Here is a 22913-nt window from a genome sequence, read left to right as displayed (position 1 = left end):
ATTGCATGTTTATGATGTAATTTCCTGTATCTGAGTTCCTTTTGTTTCCAATAAAACAAGAAGGGCTCAAAAAAAAGTTTTAGAGCTTGTAACGAATCTTGACAACCTGACTTTGTATCTCCGCCAGAGAGCTGCTTCCTCGCCGCTGGAACACAGGAACCAGGTATTATAGCTAGGAATTGCACCCAAGAACTAGACGACACTAGCTTAGGTGCAAACAGGAATGACCTTTATAGAAAATTCACACAGAATTTATACCACACAAAATCAGACGAGAGTTTGATCACATTATCCTAAACAATGCCCACCCCAGACAGCCCGGAGCCTACATAGGAGTGCATGGAATGGAGACACCCATACAGTATAACATCAGTCATTTAGGGGAGATCCCAAGGTAGCGGTGGCAATCCTGGAGTACCATTCGATAGCTCCAAGCCCCAAAATAAAGCCCCAAGATGATACAGTCCAAAAAGCAACATCCTCCGGGGTCAGAGCGACCACTGGTAAAAGGTACCTGGGAGCAGTCCATACTGTAGCCCAATGAGAGTTGCACAGCTGCAGCTACTAAACCCCGATAAGATGGTGTGGTGTGACACAAGTCCTTCAAGAAACAGGAAAATTAACAAATAACAGGTGGACGTGGACAAAAAAGGTCCCTGCAGCCAGTACCCGTGACAACCCTCTTGGGGAAAAGGTTCCTTGTAACCCCAAGAGGGGGGATCGCCTCAGTTCTGGGTCCGTAGTGGATGGGAAGGAGGCTGGCCCCCTGGGCACCTCCAGGAGCCCAAGTCACTGTGGTTCCTGTGACAGAGCTCCATTTGGGCAGATTGGTGTGTTTTTTGGAGCATTTTTACTCCATAGAAACGTATTGAAATGCGCAATTTGCGCGTTTTTGAGCATTTTCATGCATTTTGCATATAGGCGCAATTTTCTGCTCAAATGCAATAAATAAATAAATGAAATAATAATAATAAATGAATAATACATACATAAAACAAAATACTAATAATAGTCAATAAATACATTAAATAAATATATATATAGTAAACAAAAAAATTCCCTAAAATAAACAAATTTAGCCCTAACACTAACAATAAATAAATAATTAATACATAAATAAGCACCAGGAAGAAGAAGAAGAGGAAGCGGATGAAAAAGCGAAAAAAGTTAAAAATCCTAGCAACAAATGATGAAACAGATGATATTTTTCTTTATGGGCTAATAAAAAAAACCCACCAAAGTCCAAAAAAGCTTTAAAAACACTATACAAAAACTCGAAAAATTATCAAAAACATGCATAAAACACAGAACAAAATGCCAGCAAAAATGCCCTAAAAACGCGACACTCGGGTGTGAATGCAGCCTTGCGGTGCCCCTGCCAGCTAACTCCATAAAGACGTAGTTTGACCAGTTTGGTGTGAAGGAACTCATGTGTCCTGCACTGAGCCCTGACCTCAACCCTACTGAGCATCTTTGGGATTAACACTGATTGCGAAGCCAGATCTTCTTATCCAACATTGACTTCAAAATGTTCATGTAACTGAATGGGCGTAAATTCCCTCAGACACGTTCCAAAATTATGTGGAACCCCTTCCTAGTGGGGTGGATGCTATTATAGTTCCTAAGAAGGTAACAACTCTCTATTAACGGTTTTGGGATGGGAAGTCCAACAAGCTCATATAGGTGGTGTTGGTCAGGTGCCCACCATCTTTTGGTCATATAGTATATATAAATTGATTATATACCCAACACAACAAGCCCATAGTCCTCTGGGAATGCCTTCATAATCCTGCCCTTTTAACATACAAGGGGAGGGTTATGAAGGCATGCTATTATAGTGGATGCTATTATAGCCCCGAAGAAGGTAACAACTCTCTATTAACGGTTTTGGGATGGGAAGTCCAACAAGCTCACATAGGTGTTGTTGGACAGGTGCCCACCATCTTTTGGTCATATAGTATAAATAAATTAGTTATGTACCCAACACAACAAGCCCATAGTCCTCTGGGAATGCCTTCATAACCCTGCCCTTTTAACATACAGGACTTAGGGAGATGAGATACTGACACATTTGGCTTCATGTAGGGGTCCCCAAGCCTCCTCACATGTCCTTCAGGTAAACGGGCAATCATGGCACCTTTTTGCGGCAGAGATGTTGGGTTGACCAGGATACATGCCAGATTCCAGCAGCTAAACCCTGACCTTGATTGAACTTGATTTCTCATTTCCAGTAAGGAGTTTGACAGATGTGAGAAGATCCCCATCCACTCCCCCACCTTTTGTTGGTCCCAAATATTTTGTAGAGCTGAGACAGCGCATCTACCACTGTCTAATGGGGAATTCCCCTCTAAGTGTGACCCTACCGGTGCTGCATGTGTTAAACCTGCAATGTAATCGAGCTTATAGGAGACACACTGACCATTGAATTAGAAATAGACCTACACAGGAAATATATTATTACAATGAAACTAGGAAGTGAAGAAAAGATCTACTTTACAGTAATAATTGGTGCCTGCAAATAAAGATCAATGACCCAATGATGTACAGCCTCTTATTAATGACTTGTTCTCAGGGAATGCATGTACACTACAAAGGATGGAAGCTATCAAACTGATGGAAAGAATTTATCATACTATTTTTGATACTATGCACATTTTTGAGCGAAAATGGGAAAATTGGTCTTCTTATTGATATTTTATCCAGATATATTGTGGTAGTAAGCATACTTTATATATTATTTTTGGGTAAGCTTCTGATCTTGGCGTAATACATATGCATCATGCGTCTTTTCACACATGTATTACTTTGAGCCCAATGTTCTTTGTAATTCAGTGTGACACTTTGCTGGTTATGTTTTATTTTTGTTTGTTTTTTATTTTTCTTGTTTTTTGCACTTTTATCTTTTATGCGCTCTTTTTGGTTAAAATTTGGAAAATTTGTTGAGCCGTGTTACCAGACGCGTGGAATTCTGTTGACTGTACACCTTGTACGCAGAAACCTTTTTACAATGATTGTGTCTGTACATTGTGCTCTTTAAAATTCTAAAAAAAAAAATTTTAAAAATTAGATTTTCCAATATGGACATACAACAACTGAGGAGGATAGATGACAAGAGAGAGTCCCCTGCATCCCAACAACTGAATAGGATAGATGGCAATAGCTGCCTGTGTCCTAGCAACTGAGGGTGCTCGGTAGCAATATCTACTGCCTTCCTAGCAACAAAGCATGCTAGACGGCAAAAGCCACCTGCATCCTAGCAACGAAGCATGCTAGACGGCAACAGCCACCTGCATCCTAGCAACGAAGCATGCTAGACGGCAACAGCCACCTGCATCCTAGAAACGAAGCATGCTAGACGGCAGCAGCCACCTGCATCTTAGCAACGAAGCATGGTAGACGCCAATAGCCACCTGCATCCTAGAAACGAAGCATGCTAGATGGCAACAGCCACCTGTATCCTAGCAACAAAGCATGCTAGAAGGCAACAGCCACCTGCATCTTAGCAACGAAGCATGGTAGACGGCAATAGCCACCTGCATCCTAGCAACAGAATAATATACAAGGCAATAGCCACCTGTGTTCTAGCAATGGAATGCGCTCAATTGCAATGGCCTCCTGTGTGCTAGCATCGAAGGATGCTAACTGCGTCCTAGCAATCTAGCCCCAGTAACTGAAGACCCTAGGCTGCAATAACCACCTGTGTCCTTGCAATTAAGGGAGTTGGGACTAAGCTTCAACAGCTGCCTGGTGTTTCTGGAAACAGAGGATGCTAGACAGCAATAGCTGCCTGTGTCCTAGCAACAAAGGATGACAGCCAGCAATAGCCACCTGTGTCCTAGCAACCAATAGGCAGCATTAATGCTCTATGCTACAAAACACTGCTCAAACATTTTAGGTATAGAACGTAAAGAGAATCAGAATGCCAGCTTCTACCAGCAAGATCCCAAGTACTAGTTGCTGTATTTTTATAGACATGGCATTATAATTCATTTATTGCAAAAACTATGTAAGGGCAGGGCTGGTGCAAGGATTTTTGACACCCTAGGCCAGGGGTGTCCAAACTATGGCCCTCCAGTTGTTCAGGAACTACAATTCCCATCATGCCTAGTAATGTCTGTGAATTTCAGAGTTTTACAATGCTTCATGGGAAGTGTAGTTCTGCAACAGCTGGAGGGCCGTAGTTTGGACACCCCTGCCCTAGGCGAAACCTCATTTTGCCGCCCTCTTGGCCCCACCCCTGACTCAACCCCCTTTTCCCTGCTTATGTAAACCCCACCTTTTTAATGAAGCGCCCATCAAATGCAGCCTCACCAGCGCCCATCAAATGCACCCTCACCAGCGCCCATCAATTCAGCCTACCAGCGCCCATCAAATGCAGCCTCACCAGCGCCCATCAAATGCAGCCTCACCAGCGCCCATCAAATGCAGCCTCACCAGCGCCCATCAAATGCAGCTTAATCAGCGCACATCAAATGCAGCCTCACCAGTGCCCATCAAATGCAGCCTCACCAGCGCCCTTCAATTCAGCCTACCAGAGCCCATCAAATGCAGCCTCACCAGCGCCCATCAAATGCAGCCTCACCAGCGCCCATCAAATGCAGCCTCACCTGCGCCCATCAAATGCAGCCTCACCTGCGCCCATCAAATGCAGCCTCAAAAGTGCCCATCAAATGCAGCCTCAAAAGTGCCCATCAAATGCAGCCTCACCAGCGCCCTTCAATTCAGCCTACCAAGGCACAGGCACAGACACAGTCCCCAGCGCTTCTGACACTATGTGCTAATGGAGCGGTGCCTGCCTGCTGATGCTGAGACTTAGTTGCTTGCTGCAGAGAGAAGACAGCAGGAACACCAGTGGCTCGGTTCCCTAAGCAGCAGGGCACCCTAGGCGGCTGCCTAGTTTGCCTAGTGGTAGCACCAGCCCTGTGTAAGGGTGGGTGACCAACTGTAATGTTACAAGAGTTTTGCATGTCCTGCTTCAGGTGAAGATATACCTCTGTTATACATTGTTTGCACTGTACTGTGAAAAGTATGTACAAAGGTACCAAAAATGTTGCTGAAGCATGAAAGCCTCATCAAGCTTGACATAGACCACAGGATGTGGTCAGATGCTTGTCTCACCTGTAAGCTGTGGAAAGCAAGTGCTTATTTGTTAAAGAAAGAGCTACACAGGGATATACATACAGTAGTTCCCTGACCATTGATTTGTACAGGCTGAGCGGACGCGGCTTCACGATCCACCAGTTACTCCTGGTAGCTCTTGTGGCCACCCCCAGTCCCCGCTGGGCTGTGCTTTTACCTGAGTTCAAGAGTTAGTTTACCTTTACAGAAAAAGCGGAAAAAGTGAACCATCCCCCCCCCCCCCGGTCATCAATGTACTTCTCTCTGGGGGTGCCGAGCTTTTAGCACCCATGCAGCTGGCCCAGCAGTCCAGGGATTTAAAAATCCCCCACTCATCTCCCCTTCTCTGTGCAGCGCTTCCAGGCCAGACCAGGTGGATTCTGATTGGTCAGCACCGTCGCACAGTGAAACGCTCTGCTCCATCCTGGAAACCCTGCACAGAGAATATGGAGAAGAGCAAGGATTTAAAATCTCAGGACCGGCTGCGAGGGTGCTGAGAGCTTAGCAAACCCGGAGGTTAGTACAGCGGGGTCTGAGGGGTGAGGGTGAATTAACACTTCAATGCTGAACTCCGGGAGTTCAGCCACTTTAGAAAATATGTTGCCTTACTATGAGTTAAAGCAATTGCAATTGTAAAATAAAAAATAAAAATAAATAACAAACATCTGTATATTTAGAATAGAAAAACACATGTGTGAGCTACTGGTGCTGCACACCCCGAAACATTTTGTACAATGGAAAAATTCCCTCATGGGGTTTTTTAGCAGCCAAGAATTTGTTCAAAAGTCTTTAATTAAAATTCTTATATCAAAAAGCAATTTGACAGGGAGTTGTAAAAAATTGAGCTCTGGCGTTCACATAAAAGTGACAAAACCATCAACCAAGGTGGAGCTACATATTGTGTGAAAGCTTAACAAAATTGCATTTTACTGCAAAAATTGGTCTTCCACATAAAACCCCTACGCGTTTCGACCCTTGTAATTGTGGTCTTCTTCAGGGATGTATTTAATTCTATGCAGAAAAAAAAAGGAAATATTTTACATTTTAATAATCATTTGTTTGCCCATATATCTAATCACACAAGGAGATGTATATTTACCAATCAAGACGATGGAAGAGAAAAACATGTCCTATGGCCAGAGATTTCTTTTTAAAAGCTTATTTCAGCGATCCGAAAGACATTGTGTGTCGTCTCCACCTCCTATAGCATGGACCCCGCCCTTAAGGAACTTACAAGGGACCATTTGTTTGGACCCCCAGAAGGGGAGATAGGGAGGGGAGCGAACAGGCACCTGTAGTGTATCATAATAAGCTTACTATTTTTACATTGAATTAAAAAAATATCAAAGAAAATATTCAAGATATTTGGGATATTACCACAGTGAATGACCAACAATTAAATATTTAAGTCATTGATTATATTAAATATGTAAAAGGATTGAATTATATACTTTTATTTATGGCAACAATGATGGTCCATATAAGTGCCATATGGTTAATCTGTATATTTACTTGCTGTGTGCCCCGAACCTCCTTTTTTTCGGGTCCCTTGCTGGCGCTCCTCCTATCTGTCCGGTGCCCCCACGGGAGGCCGCTTCCCAATGGGGGCACTTGTACGTGCTCGTACCCAAGCCTAGAGGTCGACCGATATATCGGCCGGCCGATATATCGGCCGATATATGGCTTTTTTTACTTAATCGGCATCGGCCGATTGTGCTGATAAAAAAAGCGATTCAGCGGGACTTGCAAATGACTTCTGTAATAGAAGTCAATTGCAAGTTGTCTGAAGGTTTCTTCTCTCCTCCTCTGGGCAGCCAAGTCTGATAAGAAGATACATTGTATCTCTTTCAGGTTCTTTTATCAATAGACTAAACTCCTGTGTAGAAGTTTTCAGTTTAACCATTTAAAGACTAAATCTTTTCTGACACTTGTTGCTTACAAGTAAAAATCCTGTATTTTCTGCTAGAAAATCACTTAGAACCCCCAAACATTATATATATATATTTTTTTTAGCAGAGACCCTAGGGAATAAAATAGCGTTTGTTGCAATATTTTATGTCACACGGTATTTGCGCAGCGGTCTTTCAAATGCAATTTTTTTTTTAAAAAATACACTAATGAAAAAAAAAAAAAAAAAGCAGTAAAGTTAGCCCATTTTTTTTCGTCCAAAAGTTTTGATTACCTGTTTTTGTGTATTTAATATTTAAGATATAGTTATTTTTTTTAATCTAAATTCTACATACAAGTGAACTGATCGGAGGTTTGTTTTGTTTAATAAATGTTTAAATATAAAACATTTTCTGTATCACTTAATACTTAAGGTTGCTTTCACACTGGAGCGGGCATGCGTTGACGGTAAAACGCTGTTAATTTTAGCGGCGCTTTACCGTCATTTTAGCGGCGCTATTCGGCTGCTAGCGGGGCACTTATAGCCCAGCTAGCGGCCGAAAAAGGGGTTAAATGCGCCCCTGAAGCGCTGCTGCCGAAACGCTTTGCAGGCGCTTCCGCAGCGGTGCCCCTTCATTTCAATGGGCAGGAGTGGTGGAGGAGCGGTATACACCGCTCCAAAGATGCAGGACTTTTTTTTACATCCTGCCAGCGCATCGCCTCAGTGTGAAAGCACTCGGGATATCACACTGAGACTGCAGGGGAGCCGTTTTACAGGCGCTATTTTTAGCCCAAAAGCGCCTGAAAAATGCCCCAGTGTGAAAGGGGTCTAACTGTTAGATTTTATGAGATGAAGGGGAAAAAAAAAAAAAAATCGGCCTAATATATCGGCCCAAAAAAATCGGCATCATATATCGGCCATCGGCCATCGGCCACCGCGATTTCTAAATATCGGCTTTGGCATCGGCCAGAGAAAAACCCATATCGGTCGACCTCTACCCAAGCCCCACTGCTGTGTCCATTGACTCCTGCTATTATCAATCTGTCCAATGAGGAGTGAGACAACGACAAGAGCCGCTGCTCTCGTACACGCCGCTGGATCTGATTGGACTCAGGTAAGTATAAGGGGGGGGGAGCTGGGGGGCTCCTGCAGCCGAGAAGGTATTTTTAACTTAATGCATAGCATGTGGACTTATCATGTGGATTTCTCTCTGTGGAGTTATCTCTTTTTTTTTTTATAACTGACAGTTTTAGAGCCCTTTCACACCGGGCCGCCCATAGCGGCGGCGGTAAAACGCCGCTATTCTTACCGGCGTTTTACCGTCGGATTTGCGGCGCATTTCAGCCGCTAGCGGGGGTTAAAAGCGCCCCGCTAGCGCCTGAAATGCGCCGCAAATCCGAAAGGGTTAAAACCTCCAGCAATGCGCCGCAATAGCGGCGTTTTGCCGGCGGTATCCCATCGCTGCCCCATTGATTTCAATGGGGAGCAGTGGTGGAGGAGCGGTAAACACACCGCTCCTTCACCGCTCCAAAGAAGCTGCTGGCAGGACTTTTTTTCCCGTCCTGCCAGACAATGCTGCAGCTGTTTGAGGGCGGATTGCAGGTGCTATTTTTAATGCTATAGCGCCTGCAAAACGCCCTTGGTGTGGTTGGGGTTTTAGGGCTTGTTCACATTTGTTTTGGTCGCCGAAGGGCAATCCGCATTCATATTGCTCTTCAGAGAGCATTTAATAAGCGGCGAGGAGGCGTTGTGCCTTGAAGCTTTAGAACTACTTTTTAAGTCCAACAAGGTGCATGCCACCTTATGGAGCTATCTCTTTTATTTACAACTGATGGTTTTAGGGCTTGTTCACACTTGTTTTGGTCACTAAAATACAGTCCGAGTTCAGATTGTTCTTCAGAGAGCATTTAGCCTCGCCTCCTCACCGCCTGCTTTAACCCCTTGAGCTTTGCAGTAGCGCGCTGCAACCACGTGCATTGGGGAGGGGGGGGGGCGACACTTACCCCAATCAGCTGCTCTTTACCACGCGATCAGCTGTGTCCAATCGAGGCTGATCGCGGTTTTAAACAGAAGCCGCTGAGGAGAAGGGAGCCGATAACCAGCTTGTGTAGAAGGGACATGTTCACTGATTGGCAGCACTGGTGGGACTGCACTGATAATCATTGCCCATTAGACATGTGCAATTCGTTTAGTTCCGAATTCGTTTTTCAACTAATTTTGACAAATTCGTTAATTCCGAAATTTCCGAATTTTTCAATTTCCGAAATTACGAACTTCCGGATTTCCGGATTTTTGAATTTTCGAATTTCCGAATTTCGAATTTTCGGATTTCGAAAATTCAGAAATTCAAAAATTTGAAAATCTGAAAAAACTAGAGAAAATCAGTAAAATTCGAAATAATAACTAACTATTAAATTATAGGTATTGGAATTTCCTTTCAAATTTGGCTGTTTGTGAACGTAACGAATACGAATTTATCCGAAGTTACGAATTATCTGAAATAACAAATGCCGCATCTAAATGAATGGAACGTAACGATCTAATAATAATAAATAACAACAATAATAAAACCTTTTTTATTATTATTATTTATTATTAATTTGTTCCATTCCATTTGTTTAGATGCGGCGTTCGTTATTTCGGATAATTCGTAGCTTCAGAAAAATTTGTATTCGTTACGTTCACAAACAACCAAATTTGAAATTCAAATACCTATAATTTAATAGTTATTATTTCAAATTTTACTGATTTTCTTTCTTTCTTTTCAGATTTTCGAATTTTCGAATTCCGAAAATTCGGAATTCAGAAATTCGGAACTTCATTGTTTGGAAATTCGGAAATTCGGAATTCGGAAATTCAAAATTCGGAAATTCAAAATTCGGAAATTCAAAATTCGGACATTTCAAAATTTGAAAATTCGGAAATTTGAAAATTCGGAAATTTGAAAATCCGAATTTTCGAATTTCCAAATTTTCGAATTTCCAAATTTTCGAATTTTTGAATTTCTGAAAAAAGCAAAAAAAAAAAATAAAACGAACACATTTTTTGCACTCCTCATCGGTGTCACCTTTCAGTGCAGACTCATCATCGCACATCAGTGAAGGAGGAAACTTTCCTGTTTGCAAAATTTTAGAACAAATTATGAAAACTTTTTTTTTTTTTTTTAAATAAAATTTCGGTCTTGGGTACAGTGTTTGCATGACCGCGCAATTGTCATTCAAAGTGCGACAGCGCCGAAAATTGGCCTGGGCAGGAAAGGGGGTGAAAGTGCCCAGTAGGCAAGTGGTTAAATAAACTCAATGCAATGTGTTTATTTAACCACTTGTCTACTGGGCACTTTTACCCCCTTCCTGCCCAGGCCAATTTTAAGCTTTCAGCGCTGTCGCACTTTGAATGACAATTGCGCGCTTATGCAAACCCTGTACCCAAACTACAGATCTTATCACCTGAATGCCACCTAGTACTGACGTGGGTTATGTGAAGTGCAGTCCTGCAATGATCGGTCCACTTTAATTTGACCTCTCTTTTTGTTTTTCAGTGTGTAAGAGAACTTGGGATAACATTACGTGCTGGCCATCGGCATCAGTCGGAGAGGTCGTCGTGTTGCAATGTCCGGGATACTTTAGCATGTTCACTACCTCTGCCGTGAATGGTGAGTCAATACCTATGGTCATTTGCTGATGTGATATCTGAGGAATGGCTTGTTTGGCCTAAAAAAAAAGGTGTTCTAATTGAACGGGGAATGGCTGCTGCACACGTTTTTTCTCCACCAGGGTGGGTCAGAAGGAGGAATTGCCTCTAAAGTCTGAAAAATAGAGTAATTGGTGGTAAAGTGAAACCAGAATCAGAAGGCTCCTCGTGCTAAGTCAAAGATTTATCAAGAATGGTGCAGGTCGGGATATACAGCTAAACTACAACGTAACCACGCATGGGAATGTGCTGTGGGGTGTAGGATTATGCTAAAAAGTCCATAGGTCCAAAGATATCTGTGGCAGCTCCTCAATGAGACTGAAGTGATCTCTGCAATATATAAAGGAAACAGCAGAGGGTGCCAACTAAGTGCAGTATATAGGGCTCTCTGCCTCCACCCCATATACTGCACCTAATTGCTGCCCTCTGCTGTTTCCTTCTCATGCTAAGTGCAAATCTTTTAGGGCCCATTTAGATCTATGCCTGTGCCTATGGGTGTGTTTTTTTTTTTTTTTTTTTTGTCTCATTAGGGAGGTGCGTTGACATGCAATAGTGACACAAATTTGATGATACCCGTTGCCAGTGTATAAAAACATATGTGGCAGCATTTTGTTGCACTGCCTTTGACTTTTATGGGCCTCCTAATGCACCATAATGTAGAAGGAAATGGACAGTATGGGGTATATTTATTAAAATCAGGCAGCTGAGCTGATCTGTGCAGAACTTTACAGTACAGTTTTAGTAAATCCCCCCCACGCTTGTCGGCTACATTGTGCTACAGAAAGCATGGCAACCGATCGTACTTACGAAAGACTCACTGTGACCCAAACTGATCTAGATAGTGTAACATGGCTTTAGCTCTGCTCTCCACCTGCAGGTCTTACATTGGTGGTCAGAGGAACAGGTCCTCCTTATGTTGGTGGTCAGAGGAGCAGGTCCTCCTTACACTGGTGGTGAGAGAAGCAGGTCCTCCTTACATTGGTGGTCAGAGGAGCAGGTCCTCTTATATTGGTGGTCAGAGGAGCAGGTCCTCCTTACCTGGGTGTTCAGAGGAGCAGGTTCTCCTTACATTGGTGGTCAGAGGAGCAGGTTCTCCTTACATTGGTGGTCAGAGGAGCAGGTTCTCCTTACATTGGTGGTCAGAGGAGCAGGTTCTCCTTACATTGGTGGTCAGAGGAGCAGGTTCTCCTTACATTGGTGGTCAGAGGAGCAGGTTCTCATTACATTGGTGGTCAGAGGAGCAGGTCCTCCTTACATTGGTGGTCCGTGGCGAAAGGTCCCCTTACATTGGTTGTCAGTGGAGCAGGATCCTCCTATATTGGTGGTCATTGGGGGTCAGTGAGGAAAGTGCCCCCCCCCCTGCAATGAGTGTATTAGGAAGAATTACCCCCACATTTGCAGTCACCGGGAAGAATGACTGCAAATGTAAGGGCTCCTACAGAAATCGTTCACTGCATAAGGAACCATTAGCTATTTCTAGAGCAGTGGTTCTCAACTCCTGTCCTCAGAGCCCACTAACAGGCCAGATTTTAAGTATTACCTGGGGGAGATGCAGACTAGAATACTGCAATCCCTGAGCAGAAAATGATATCACCTGTGATGTGTTTCAGTTATCTTGCAAACCTGGCCTGTTAGTGGGTCCTAAGGACAAGTTGAGAACCACTGTTCTAGAGGAACCCTAGGGTTCCAAGAAACCTTGGTTGAGCAAGGCCAGTCTGTTCTATCGTAGATGATAATAATAGGGTACATAACACAACACTGCCACAGAAACAGATGTGGTTTCCAAATATGATAAACATGGAACATCAGTATTCATAAAATAATTAGTTCTTCATACTCCCAGTTATATCCAGTATTTTAAGTTAGATCCAAATACCCGCAAAGGTTTCTATGCTCCAGAGTCTCCTCTCATAGGTAGATAAAGATCATAGTGCATGTGTGGAAATTCTGTATTATGTACACCAATGAGTTAAGTAGCATTCTAAGTAGGTCAGTGAGGCCACCAAGTTGAACATACATAAATCTGATAACTACATATAATTGCCTCAGCATAGTAGCAAAGTCCATGAAATGATAAACAAGTTCTGGTCATTTGCACAAAGTGGTGTCTTATAATGAGGCCAATTACGCTCATAGTGGTGCAAAAAAACAATTTCCAATAGACGGGAATATTCCAGTAGGTGACAACGTGAAGAGAGTAATGATAGACCCACCAACGTAAATATATACGCGTGGCTGTATGTCTGATTGGGCCTATGCAGCAATGGTTAACAGCTCAGAATACAAATAATGGATTCAACTCAGAAAGACCACAACGGGATTGTCCTGAAAGTTTCTGCAAGGTAGAGTTTGATAGCAGCTAACAGCCTCGTATGCAACACCAGAAGAGAGTACATCAGGACCGCTGGATATTACGAGCATCCCCACCCATTTGCAAAGTAGAGTAAAGTACAGTCTCTGCAAAGTAGAGTTCATTAGCGGTCACAGTCTCATATGGAACGCCAGGAGGAAATCCATCAGGTCAGCTGATGTAGCACCCTCCTAGTTTAGGCTGCTAGGTAAATTTAGTTTAGCTCCTCTGTAAACAGTGGAGCAGGGGTTGATTGCTTAGGGTTGCTCAGTGTTTTGCAGGCTTTAGTTTTGCTACTTCTCATTGTCTTCTTGAGGCTCCTAAAAGCATAGTAGGAGGAGAACAGAACAAGCGGCCAGAAAATGTATGGAACTCCAGCCAATCCCTGGGAGGTGTGCCCAGAAGGTGGAGGGAGGGCCCATGAGTAGTTTGAGGCCTGAGTAGCAACAGCAGTGTTCCTAGGTCCAGTCCTGCAGGAGGAGACCCCTGTACAATGGCTCTGCCCCGAGACAGAAGCCTGGGAGGACGCCAGCCTGAAGACACCTCCCAGCAAGGCCTAGCTGGGGGGCCTATTTACAAGTCCTAGTTCAAGGATCCTGTTGGGTCAGGAGAAAACCCGGAGGAAGCTGTGGCAGAGAGCCCAAGTTGTCCAGAAGCAATGTGAGCTTACATCTCCCCCACTAGAAAGAGCCTGGACAATATCGACAGGAAGCAATCGATCATCCTGTGAGTACAAAACCCCAGTGCTGCAGAGGGTGACAGTGTGGTGCTTTGAGACTCTGGAAAGAGTACAGATCGTGGTCAGCCTAGAGATCAAGTGGGACATTTCTTTGGGGTTGTGCAATGCAGCCAGAAGTTTGTGCATGGAAGCCAGAAGTCAAGCAGTCCACAAATTGTACAGCTTTGCAGTTCTGGGGTATCCATTGCTCCCCATCCCTATCTAAGTTCATTGTTCTCCTATAAAAAAAAAAAAAAAACACAATAAGAAACCCCTAGACCGATCTTTTGAGTTGTGAGACTGGCTGTGTGTGGTCCGAGGTGGGAAATAGGACCAAATTTACCAGCTGCTCTTTCGGGGGTGCCCTACACTAGGTAGCAGACACATGCTTCACCTTGGGGTGGCTGCCCCAGAGGTTGTGATCGTAGGAATCACTAGTATGCGTTAAACTTACAAAAAAAATAAAAATAAAGCTAAGTATATCCCAATTCTAAACAGCTTCCAAGAAAAAAAAAAAGAAGGAAACAGTAGATGAGTTAATTACAATAAAGAAAACTAAAAGAAAATAATTAAATAGAAAATGTATTGGAAAAAAAGAGAAGAAAGAATCTCAATACCTATCATGGCAAAAGTCACTGCATCAATAAAGCCAGCATTTTACATGTATGAAATGTAACTGCCGCTCCAACTTCAGTAACTCTGTCTAGATAAGCCCTTCTCAACCAGAGTGCTGTGACACCCTTGGGTGCCATTTTGGTTTGTCAGGGGCGCCATTACAGTGTTAAATGCAGCGTCACTTAAGTGGGCTTTCTTCTGTGGCGCCACACTTGTGTTTGTGCTCATAGTGTGCACCCGATCATGTGATCACTGTAATAGCGAATCACAGTGATCACTAGTGTTAGAACCCACCCCTGTGCTGTTTCTCCCAGTTCGGCAGTACACAGCCATCACATGATTTTATCCCTTCTACAGTCGGGGAATTCCCTGCCCCACAGCTTTTGACAATGCTTGTAGACTTCACCTCCGTAACCTCTCTAAAATTCGCCCCTTTTTAAAGAGGAGTTCCCACTAAAAAAAAAAAAAAAAAAATTAAAAGTCAGCAGCTACAAATACTGCAGCTGCTGACTTTTAATAATCGGACACTTACCTGTCCCAGGGTCCAGCGGTGCAGGGGATTGGAAGCCCCCCCTCCGTTCGGCGGCGCCAGCATTGCAACTGTGGGCGCTCAGCTGTGGCTTCACAGCCGGGCACCCACTGCGCAATCATATGGGACCTGTCATGTGCCCCATATGATTGACAAGAGGGAGAGGGCAGAGCTGAGCCCTTCCTGTGCCGAGGGGAAGTGATGTCACCAGCCCAGGCACTGAAGGAGGCAGACTATGAGGGACCCCCTAGCAACAGGCATTTGGAGGTGAGTAAAAAAAAAAAAAAAAATCCAAATTTTTTTTTCTTTTTTTTAGGCACATTAATGGATTTTTTTTTTTTTTTTGGGTGGAACACCACTTTAACAAATGAAACCACCAAGCTACTCATTCACTCCCTCGTTATCTCTCGCCTTGACTATTGCAACTCCCTTCTCATTTTGCTGCCTCTCCATAGGCTCCTCCCCTTTTCAGTCTATCATGCTGCTGCCAGACTCGCCTACCTTACCAACCGCTCAGTGTCTGCCACCCTTCTCAGCCAAACCCTAGACTGGCTCCCGATCGCCCAATTCAAAATAATAACCACAACATATAAAGCCATTCACAACTCTGTCCCGAGCTACATCACCAATCTTGTCTCCAGATACCAGACAAACTGTCCTCTTTGCTCCTCTCAAGACCTCCTACTCATAAGCTCTATTTTCTCCTCCTCCCATGCACATATCCAGGATTTCTTCAGAGCCTCTCCCATCCTCTGGAACTCTCTACCTCAACCTGTCCAGCTATCTCCTACTCTTGCTGCCTTCAGGTGATCCCTGAAAACTCATCTCTTCAGGAAAGCCTATCACGTCTCCAACTAATCTTTTGCCACTTCCATCAGCTCATTCCCCACAATTACAACCTTTTGTATCACCAGCTCCACCCTAGTAGATTGTAAGATCTTCTGAGCAGGGCCCTCTTAATCCTCTTGTATTTTATTGTATTGTCTCCCTTTTAAGTGCTGTGTAAATTCTTGGCGATATATAAATTATGTATAATAATAATAATAATCCTAGACTCTGATTTCTCCTGCACTCCCCACATCCAATCACTGACTAAAACTTGCCGCCTTAACCGCCACAACATTTCAAGAATTTGCCCCTTTCTGACTAACGACACCACAAAACAACTTATTTCCCACCTTGACTATTACGACTCCCTCCTCATTGGCCTACCTTTAGACCCCTTTCACACTGGGGGCGTTTTTCAGGCTCTAAAGAGCTAAAAATAACACCTGTAAAGCGCCGGAAAAACTCCTCCCCTGCCACCCCAATATGAAAGCTTGAGTGCTTTCACACTGGGGCGTTGCACTGGCAGGACGTTAAAAAAAAAAGTTCTGCAAGCAGCATCTTTGGGGTGGTGGAGGAGCGGTGTATACACCGCTCCTCCACTGCCCCTGCCCATTGAAATGAATGGGCACCGCTGCCGAAGCACCTGCAAAGTGCTTCGGCATCGACGCTACACGGGCGCATTTAACCCATTCCTCGGCCGCAAGCGGGGGTTAAAAGCGCCCTGTTAGCGGGCGAATAGCGCCGCTAAAACAGCTGTAAAGCGTCGCTAAAACTTGCGGAGCTTTACTGCTAACGCTGCCCGCGGCTCAGTGTGAAGGGGCTCTTCCAGAGGCTATCCCCCCTTCAGACTATTATGAATGCTGCTGCTAGACTAGGGGTCTCCAAACTGCAGCCCGCAGGCCGGATGTGGCCCTTTGCTTGCCTTTATCCAGCCCTTGGGGCACTATTCCTCCCACTGACACCAATGATAGGGATCTAATTTTCCCACTGACACCAGAGATGGGGCACTATTCCTCCCACTGACACCAATGATAGGGATCTAATTTTCCCACTGACACCAGAGATGGGGCACTATTCCTCCCACTGACACCAATAATAGGGATCTAATTTTCCCACTGACACCAAAGATGGGGCACTATTCCTCCCACTGACACCAATGGTAGGGATTTAATTTTCTTACTGACACTAGAGATGGGGCACTATTCCTCCCACTGACACCAATGGTAGGGATCTAATTTTCCCACTGACACCAAAGATGGGGCACTATTCCTTCCACTGACACCATAGATAGGGATCTAATTTTCCCACTGACACCAAAGATGGGGCACTATTCCTCCCACTGACACCAATGGTAGGGATCTAATTTTCTCACTGACACTAAAGATGGGGCACTATTCCTCCCACTGACACCAATGGTAGGGATCTAATTTTCCCACTGACACCAAAGACGGGGCACTATTCCTTCCACTGACACCAATGGTAGGGATCTAATTTTCCCACTGACACTAGAGATGGGGCACTATTCCTCCCACTGACACTATAGATAGGGATCTAATTTTCCCACTGACACCAGAGATGGGGCACTATTCCTCCCACTGACACCAGAGATGTAATTAGTTGCTCCGACCAAGCCTATGGCATTGGCATTGTTTAATCACACCAATGCCAGGCCATTTCCCACTCTTAATGGCCAAAGTCCGGCCCCCCTAAAACTTGAAGGGCAGTAAACTGGCCCTTTATTTTGAAAGTTTGGGGACCCCTCTGCTAGACTAATACACCTTACCTATTATAATGCACCACCAGCCACAACTCCTCACCTCAATTCAACCGAAAAAAAAAAAGAGAGATTTATTCCCAAAGAGGAAGATCTAAGAGGCCCCGATCATCGAGGGGTCACATTTGTTACAACCTCCTTTTCCGAGCATGTACACTGAAAATCAGAGCCGTATTGATTTTGGACATCCTTATCTAAAACAAAGAGACGGCCTTTTAGCTTCTCTCCGGAGATCATCGTCAATAGCGCACATTAAGTCATTTGCTTTGAAAGAATAACCTGCTCCTCGACAAAAGGTTTTCCATCCCGCTGTCACAAGACGCCGTGCTCCGCGCTGACCTTTGTTTGTGGAAAATTCTGTGTCTGTGGCCTTTTTCAGTTTAGCTCCACTCTTAGCAAGAGATCTTTCCGTTTACAGACTTGTTTTTTCTTTGTTTTGTTTTTTTGTTTTTCACTAATGGAAAGGAGAAAAGACAAGTGACATGTGACACTGGGGTTATGTGGTCTGGTTCAGTGAGAGGCTGAATATTTTACTGCAGAAAAAAAAAAAGAAGTGGAAAAAGAACGACATTTAGTACACCATATGCAGTCCAGTGTTTTATTTTATTTTTTTGGGGGGGGGGTTTCTTTTTAATGAAAAAATTTGCATATACACACACAAAAAAAAAATACATAGACACAATACAAAATTACAAAAAAGAACAAGCTGCAATTATAACAAGCAAAACAAATTAAAAAAGCAAAACAAAAAAGTAGATTTCAGACGTTAATACAGCAAGTGTAGTCCAGTGCGTTTTAATTCTGCATATAAAAGAAATAATCTGCGCCAACTGGATAAATACATGAAAAGATAAATAAGTGAGCTGTCAGCTGCATTTACTAAAGGACCGGTAGTCTATGTGAAATCTAAAGTGTGACCATATAAATGCTCAAAAAAACAATTCAAACATTTGTGTCTACACAAATAAATAAAATTACAAACTCAGAAATTCATCACTATTGGTGCATAAAATAAATAGATCCCTAAATATACAGTGGGGCAAAAAAGTATTTAGTCAGCCACCAATTGTGCAAGTTCTCCCACTTAAAAAGACGAGAGAGGCCTGTAATTGTCATCATAGGTATACCTCAACTATGAGAGACAAAATGTGGAAATAAATCCCGACAATCACATTGTCTGATTTTTGAAAGAATTTTTGAAGAAGACCAAAGAGCTGTCGAAGGACACCAGAAACAAAATTGTAGACCTGCACCAGGCTGGGAAGACTGAATCTGCAATAGGCAAGTAGCTTGGTGTGAAGAAATCAACTGTGGGAGCAACAATTAGAAAATGGAAGACATACAAGACCACTGATAATCTCCTTCGATCTGGGGCTCCACGCAAGATCTCACCCCGTGGGGTCAAAATGATCACAAGAACGGTGAGCAAAAATCACAGAACACACACGGGGGGACCTAGTGAATGACCTGCAGAAAGCTGGGACCAACGTAAGAAAGGCTACCATCAGTAACACACTACGCTGCCAAGGACTTAAATCCTGCAGTGCCAGACGTGTCCCCCTGCTTGAGCCAGTACATGTCCGGGCCCGTCTGAGGTTTGCTAGAGAGCATTTGGATGATCCAGAAGAGGATTGGGAGAATGTCATATGATCAGATGAAACCAAAGTAGAACTGTTTGGTAGAAACACAACTCGTCGTGTTTGGAGGAGAGAGAATGCTGAGTTGCAACCAAAGAACACCATACCTACTGTGAAGCATGGGGGTGGCACCATCATGCTTTGGGGCTGTTTCTCTGCAAAGGGAACAGGACGACTGATCCGTGTACATGAAAGAATGAATGGGGCCATGTATCGTGAGATTTTGAGTGCAAACCTCCTCCCATCAGCAAGGGCATTGAAGATGAAACGTGGCTGGGTCTTTCAGCATGACAATGATCCCAAACACACCGCCCGGGCAACGAAGGAGTGGCTTCATAAGAAGCATTTCAAGGTCCTGGAGTGGCCTAGCCAGTCTCCAGATCTCAACCCCATAGAAAACCTTTGGAGGCAGTTGAAAGTCTGTGTTGCCCAGCGACAGCCCCAAAACATCACTGCTCTAGAGGAGATCTGCATGGAGGAATGGGCCAACATACCAGCATATATAACAAAGTATTGAGATGAACTTTTGATATTGACCAAATACTTATTTTCCACCATAATTTGCAAATAAATTCTTTCAAAAATCAGACATTGTGATTGTCTGGATTTGTTTCCACATTTTGTCTCTCATAGTTGAGGTATACCTATGATGACAATTACAGGCCTCTCTCATCTTTTTAAGTGGGAGAACTTGCACAATTGGTGGCTGACTAAATACTTTTTTGCCCCACTGTATATTTAGGGATCTATTTATTTTATGCACCAATAGTGATGAATTTCTGAGTTTGTAATTTTATTTATTTGTGTAGACACAAATTTTTGAATTGTTTTTTTGAGCATTTATATGGTCACACTTTGCCCCACTGTACATATATGCAATACTTTTTTTTTCCCCAGAGAATAGGTGCAGGAACTTCCGTTTTCAGAGTCATCCTTTGTCTCCACCCCCTACCCACCTCCGAGCACTGTTCTTTGGTTCCACCCCCTACCCATCTCAGATCACTGTTCCTTGGTTCCACCCCTACCCACCTCCGAGCACTGTTCCTTGGTTCCACCCCCTACCCACCTCCGAGCACTGTTCCTTGGTTCCACCCCCTACCCACCCCGAGCACTGTTCCTTGGTTCCACCCCCTACCCACCTCCGATATCTGCTCCTTAGTTCCACCCTATACCCACCTCCAATCACTGTTCCTTGGTTCCACCCCCTACCCACTTCCGAGCACTGTTCCTTGGTTCCACCCCCTATCCACCTCCCCAGTACCACCCCTTTTAGATAATACAGAACCGAGTAACATTTGTGGTACTAAGTAATTCCTATGGAATATGTTAATGATAATAAGAAAAGCAGTAAATAAAAAATCCCCTGCAGCCAACAAAAGATCCCCCCCAACAACAATGGACCACTCGCAACACAATATCCCCCAACAACAATAGACCCCCAGCAGAAACAACAGATCTCCCCGCAGGCAGTACCAATAGACTCCTCCATTAACAGTAGATCCCTCCTAGCAACAACTGACCCCAGCAACATAAGACCCCCCCAGCAACAATAGACCCCCCTGCAGCAACAATAGACCCCCTCCCAGCAATGATAGACAACCAAGACCCCCTACCACATCCCACTGCCACCCCCTGCAAATTCATATCCCCTCCAGCAACAGTAGGCTTCCCCAGCAACCAGGCATGTACTGGCCATCGGGACTACCGGGAGTTTCCCGGTGGGCCGATGGCTCAGTGGGCCGGTCAGGCGCAGTCTTGGAGCCGCTCCTCACTGACAGTGAGAGATCATGATTTCACTCCTGTCACCAAGGAGCAGCTGCCGACACTTGCAGGAGTGTGGATTAGGCTTTCTGCTCCCTCCAGCCTACAGGGGGAGACAGACAGCCGGCAGACTTTTCTTCCTCTCTCCCCTTATCAGTTGTCACATGACTGGAGAGAGGACCGAGAAGCTGCCTTCATTCTGGAGAGCTGTGAGTGAGTACATGTGGGAGGGGGAGGAGAGGGGGACACTCTGATGCAAGGGAGGGACACTCTGATGCAAGGGGGGGACACTCTAATGCAAGGGGGGGGACACTCTAATGCAAGGGGGGGGACACTCTGATGCAAGGGGGGAAACTCTGATGCAAGGGGGGACACTCTGATGCAAGGGGGGACACTCTGATGCAAGGGGGGGACACTCTGATGCAAGGGGGGACACTCTGATGCAAGGGGGGGACACTCTGATGCAAGGGGGGGGGGGGGACACTCAAATTTAAAGTGGGCCAGTCTGGATGAAGTCCAGGGCCAAATTTTTGTCCCAGTCCAGCCCTGCCAGCAACAATAATTTCCCCTCCCTTCCCCGCAAAAAATAGATTCCCTCCAATGACAATAGATCCCACTGCAGCCAGCGTCAATAAACTCAGCACTTCTTGTCCTTACATACATGTGGTGCTTGCTGGAGGTGCTGGAACTGCATTCCCCCAGCGTTCCCGCCGAAAAAAAGCCCTACATATATGACAATACATAAAAATTTTATATGTGCCAAATCCAGTTCATAAAATAGTCCATAAAAATCTTAAAAAGAATCGAATCAAATAGTTCTTATTAAGTGCTGTAAAAATAATCAAATCAAAAATGTCTGCTGCTGTGGAGGACGGGAGATATCGGGGGGTCTAATAGACCCACAATGCTTCTATAAAGAGGACCTGCCATCTGCCCAATGCTGTCACACAAGGGGCTTGTTGCCACAGAGACTGCTCACTCTTCTGTGTGGCTACTCTTGGTCCACCAGGGACCCCCTTGTGGGATTTTGAGGCAATATCCCCAACACACACATTCCTTAAAATGGCTGAAGAGTGAGTGGGTGCTGTAGCGACCACTGTCTGGAGACCTGGAAGGACTTCAGGGCAAGCAATATGTCATCAGCACACCAGGGAACTCCATAAAAGGGCCAAATGCTTTATTGATTAATCACATCATGGCCATGTGCCTGATGAAGGGCTTCTGCGTGGCTCTAAAACGTTGCTATCTTCTGCCGAGATATGATCAGTCAGTAAAGAGTTGGACCCTTTTATGGAGTTCCCTGGTGTGCTGGTGACATATTTCTTGCCTTGTGGGAGTTTGGGTACAGCTGAAGGCTGCCCCCAGGTCATCCAACGGGTACCTGCAGACATAGGGACTGCAAAAGATGCAAAGGCAGCTGAGATGCAATGGAGTCTGTGGGCACAGTGGGATTTCAGCGAGAACTGTGGATGCTGCTGGCTGCAGCAGAGATTACAGGTGCAGCAGAGACTGTGAAATTATCAGAGGAGCTGCAAGAGCAGCGGGTACAGTGGGAATTCAATGAAGACTGTAGGTGTTACAGAGATGCAGTGGGGACAGAGAGATCAGCAGAGATGCAGTGGAGACAGTAGGTGTTGCAGAGGTACCTGCAGATGTAGGGGCTGAGGGCAAAGCAGTTGGTGCTGCAGAGGATGCAAAGGCACCTGAGATGCAATGGAGTCTGTGGGCACAGCGGAAGTGCGTGCAGCAAGAATTATGGATGCTGCTGGGTGCAGCAGAGATTACCGGTGCAGTGGAAGTGCAGCAGAGACTGTGAAAGAATCGGAGGAGCTGCGAGAGCTGTGGGTATGCAATGAGGACTGTAGGTGTTATAGAGGTTCAATGGAGACAGAGACAATAAGTGGAGCTGAAGACGATCTGGAGCAGCGGGTGCAGTGGAGATGCTCCTCAGCTGCACGCACAGCTGAGGAGCTGTGAGAGCTGTGGGTGCAGTGGGAATGCAATG

The 22913-nt window shown here is 44.7% G+C and overlaps 1 protein-coding gene across 2 annotated transcripts in view; it reads left to right on the top strand.

The window, feature by feature from the left end:
* VIPR1 (vasoactive intestinal peptide receptor 1) overlaps positions 1–22913 on the top strand; it is a 409687-nt gene that overhangs the window by 204096 nt on the left and 182678 nt on the right. For both annotated transcript variants that reach the window (XM_073629489.1, XM_073629491.1), the window contains one exon: positions 10545–10658. In XM_073629489.1, coding sequence (XP_073485590.1) covers positions 10545–10658 — 114 coding nt within the window. The remainder of the gene's footprint in view (positions 1–10544; positions 10659–22913) is intronic.

This window comes from Aquarana catesbeiana, linkage group LG05 (assembly GCF_042186555.1).
Source record: "Aquarana catesbeiana isolate 2022-GZ linkage group LG05, ASM4218655v1, whole genome shotgun sequence".
In the NCBI taxonomy this organism is placed as follows: domain Eukaryota; kingdom Metazoa; phylum Chordata; class Amphibia; order Anura; family Ranidae; genus Aquarana; species Aquarana catesbeiana.
Note: the sequence above shows the minus strand (reverse complement) of the source record. Positions and strands in the feature narration are given on the sequence as shown.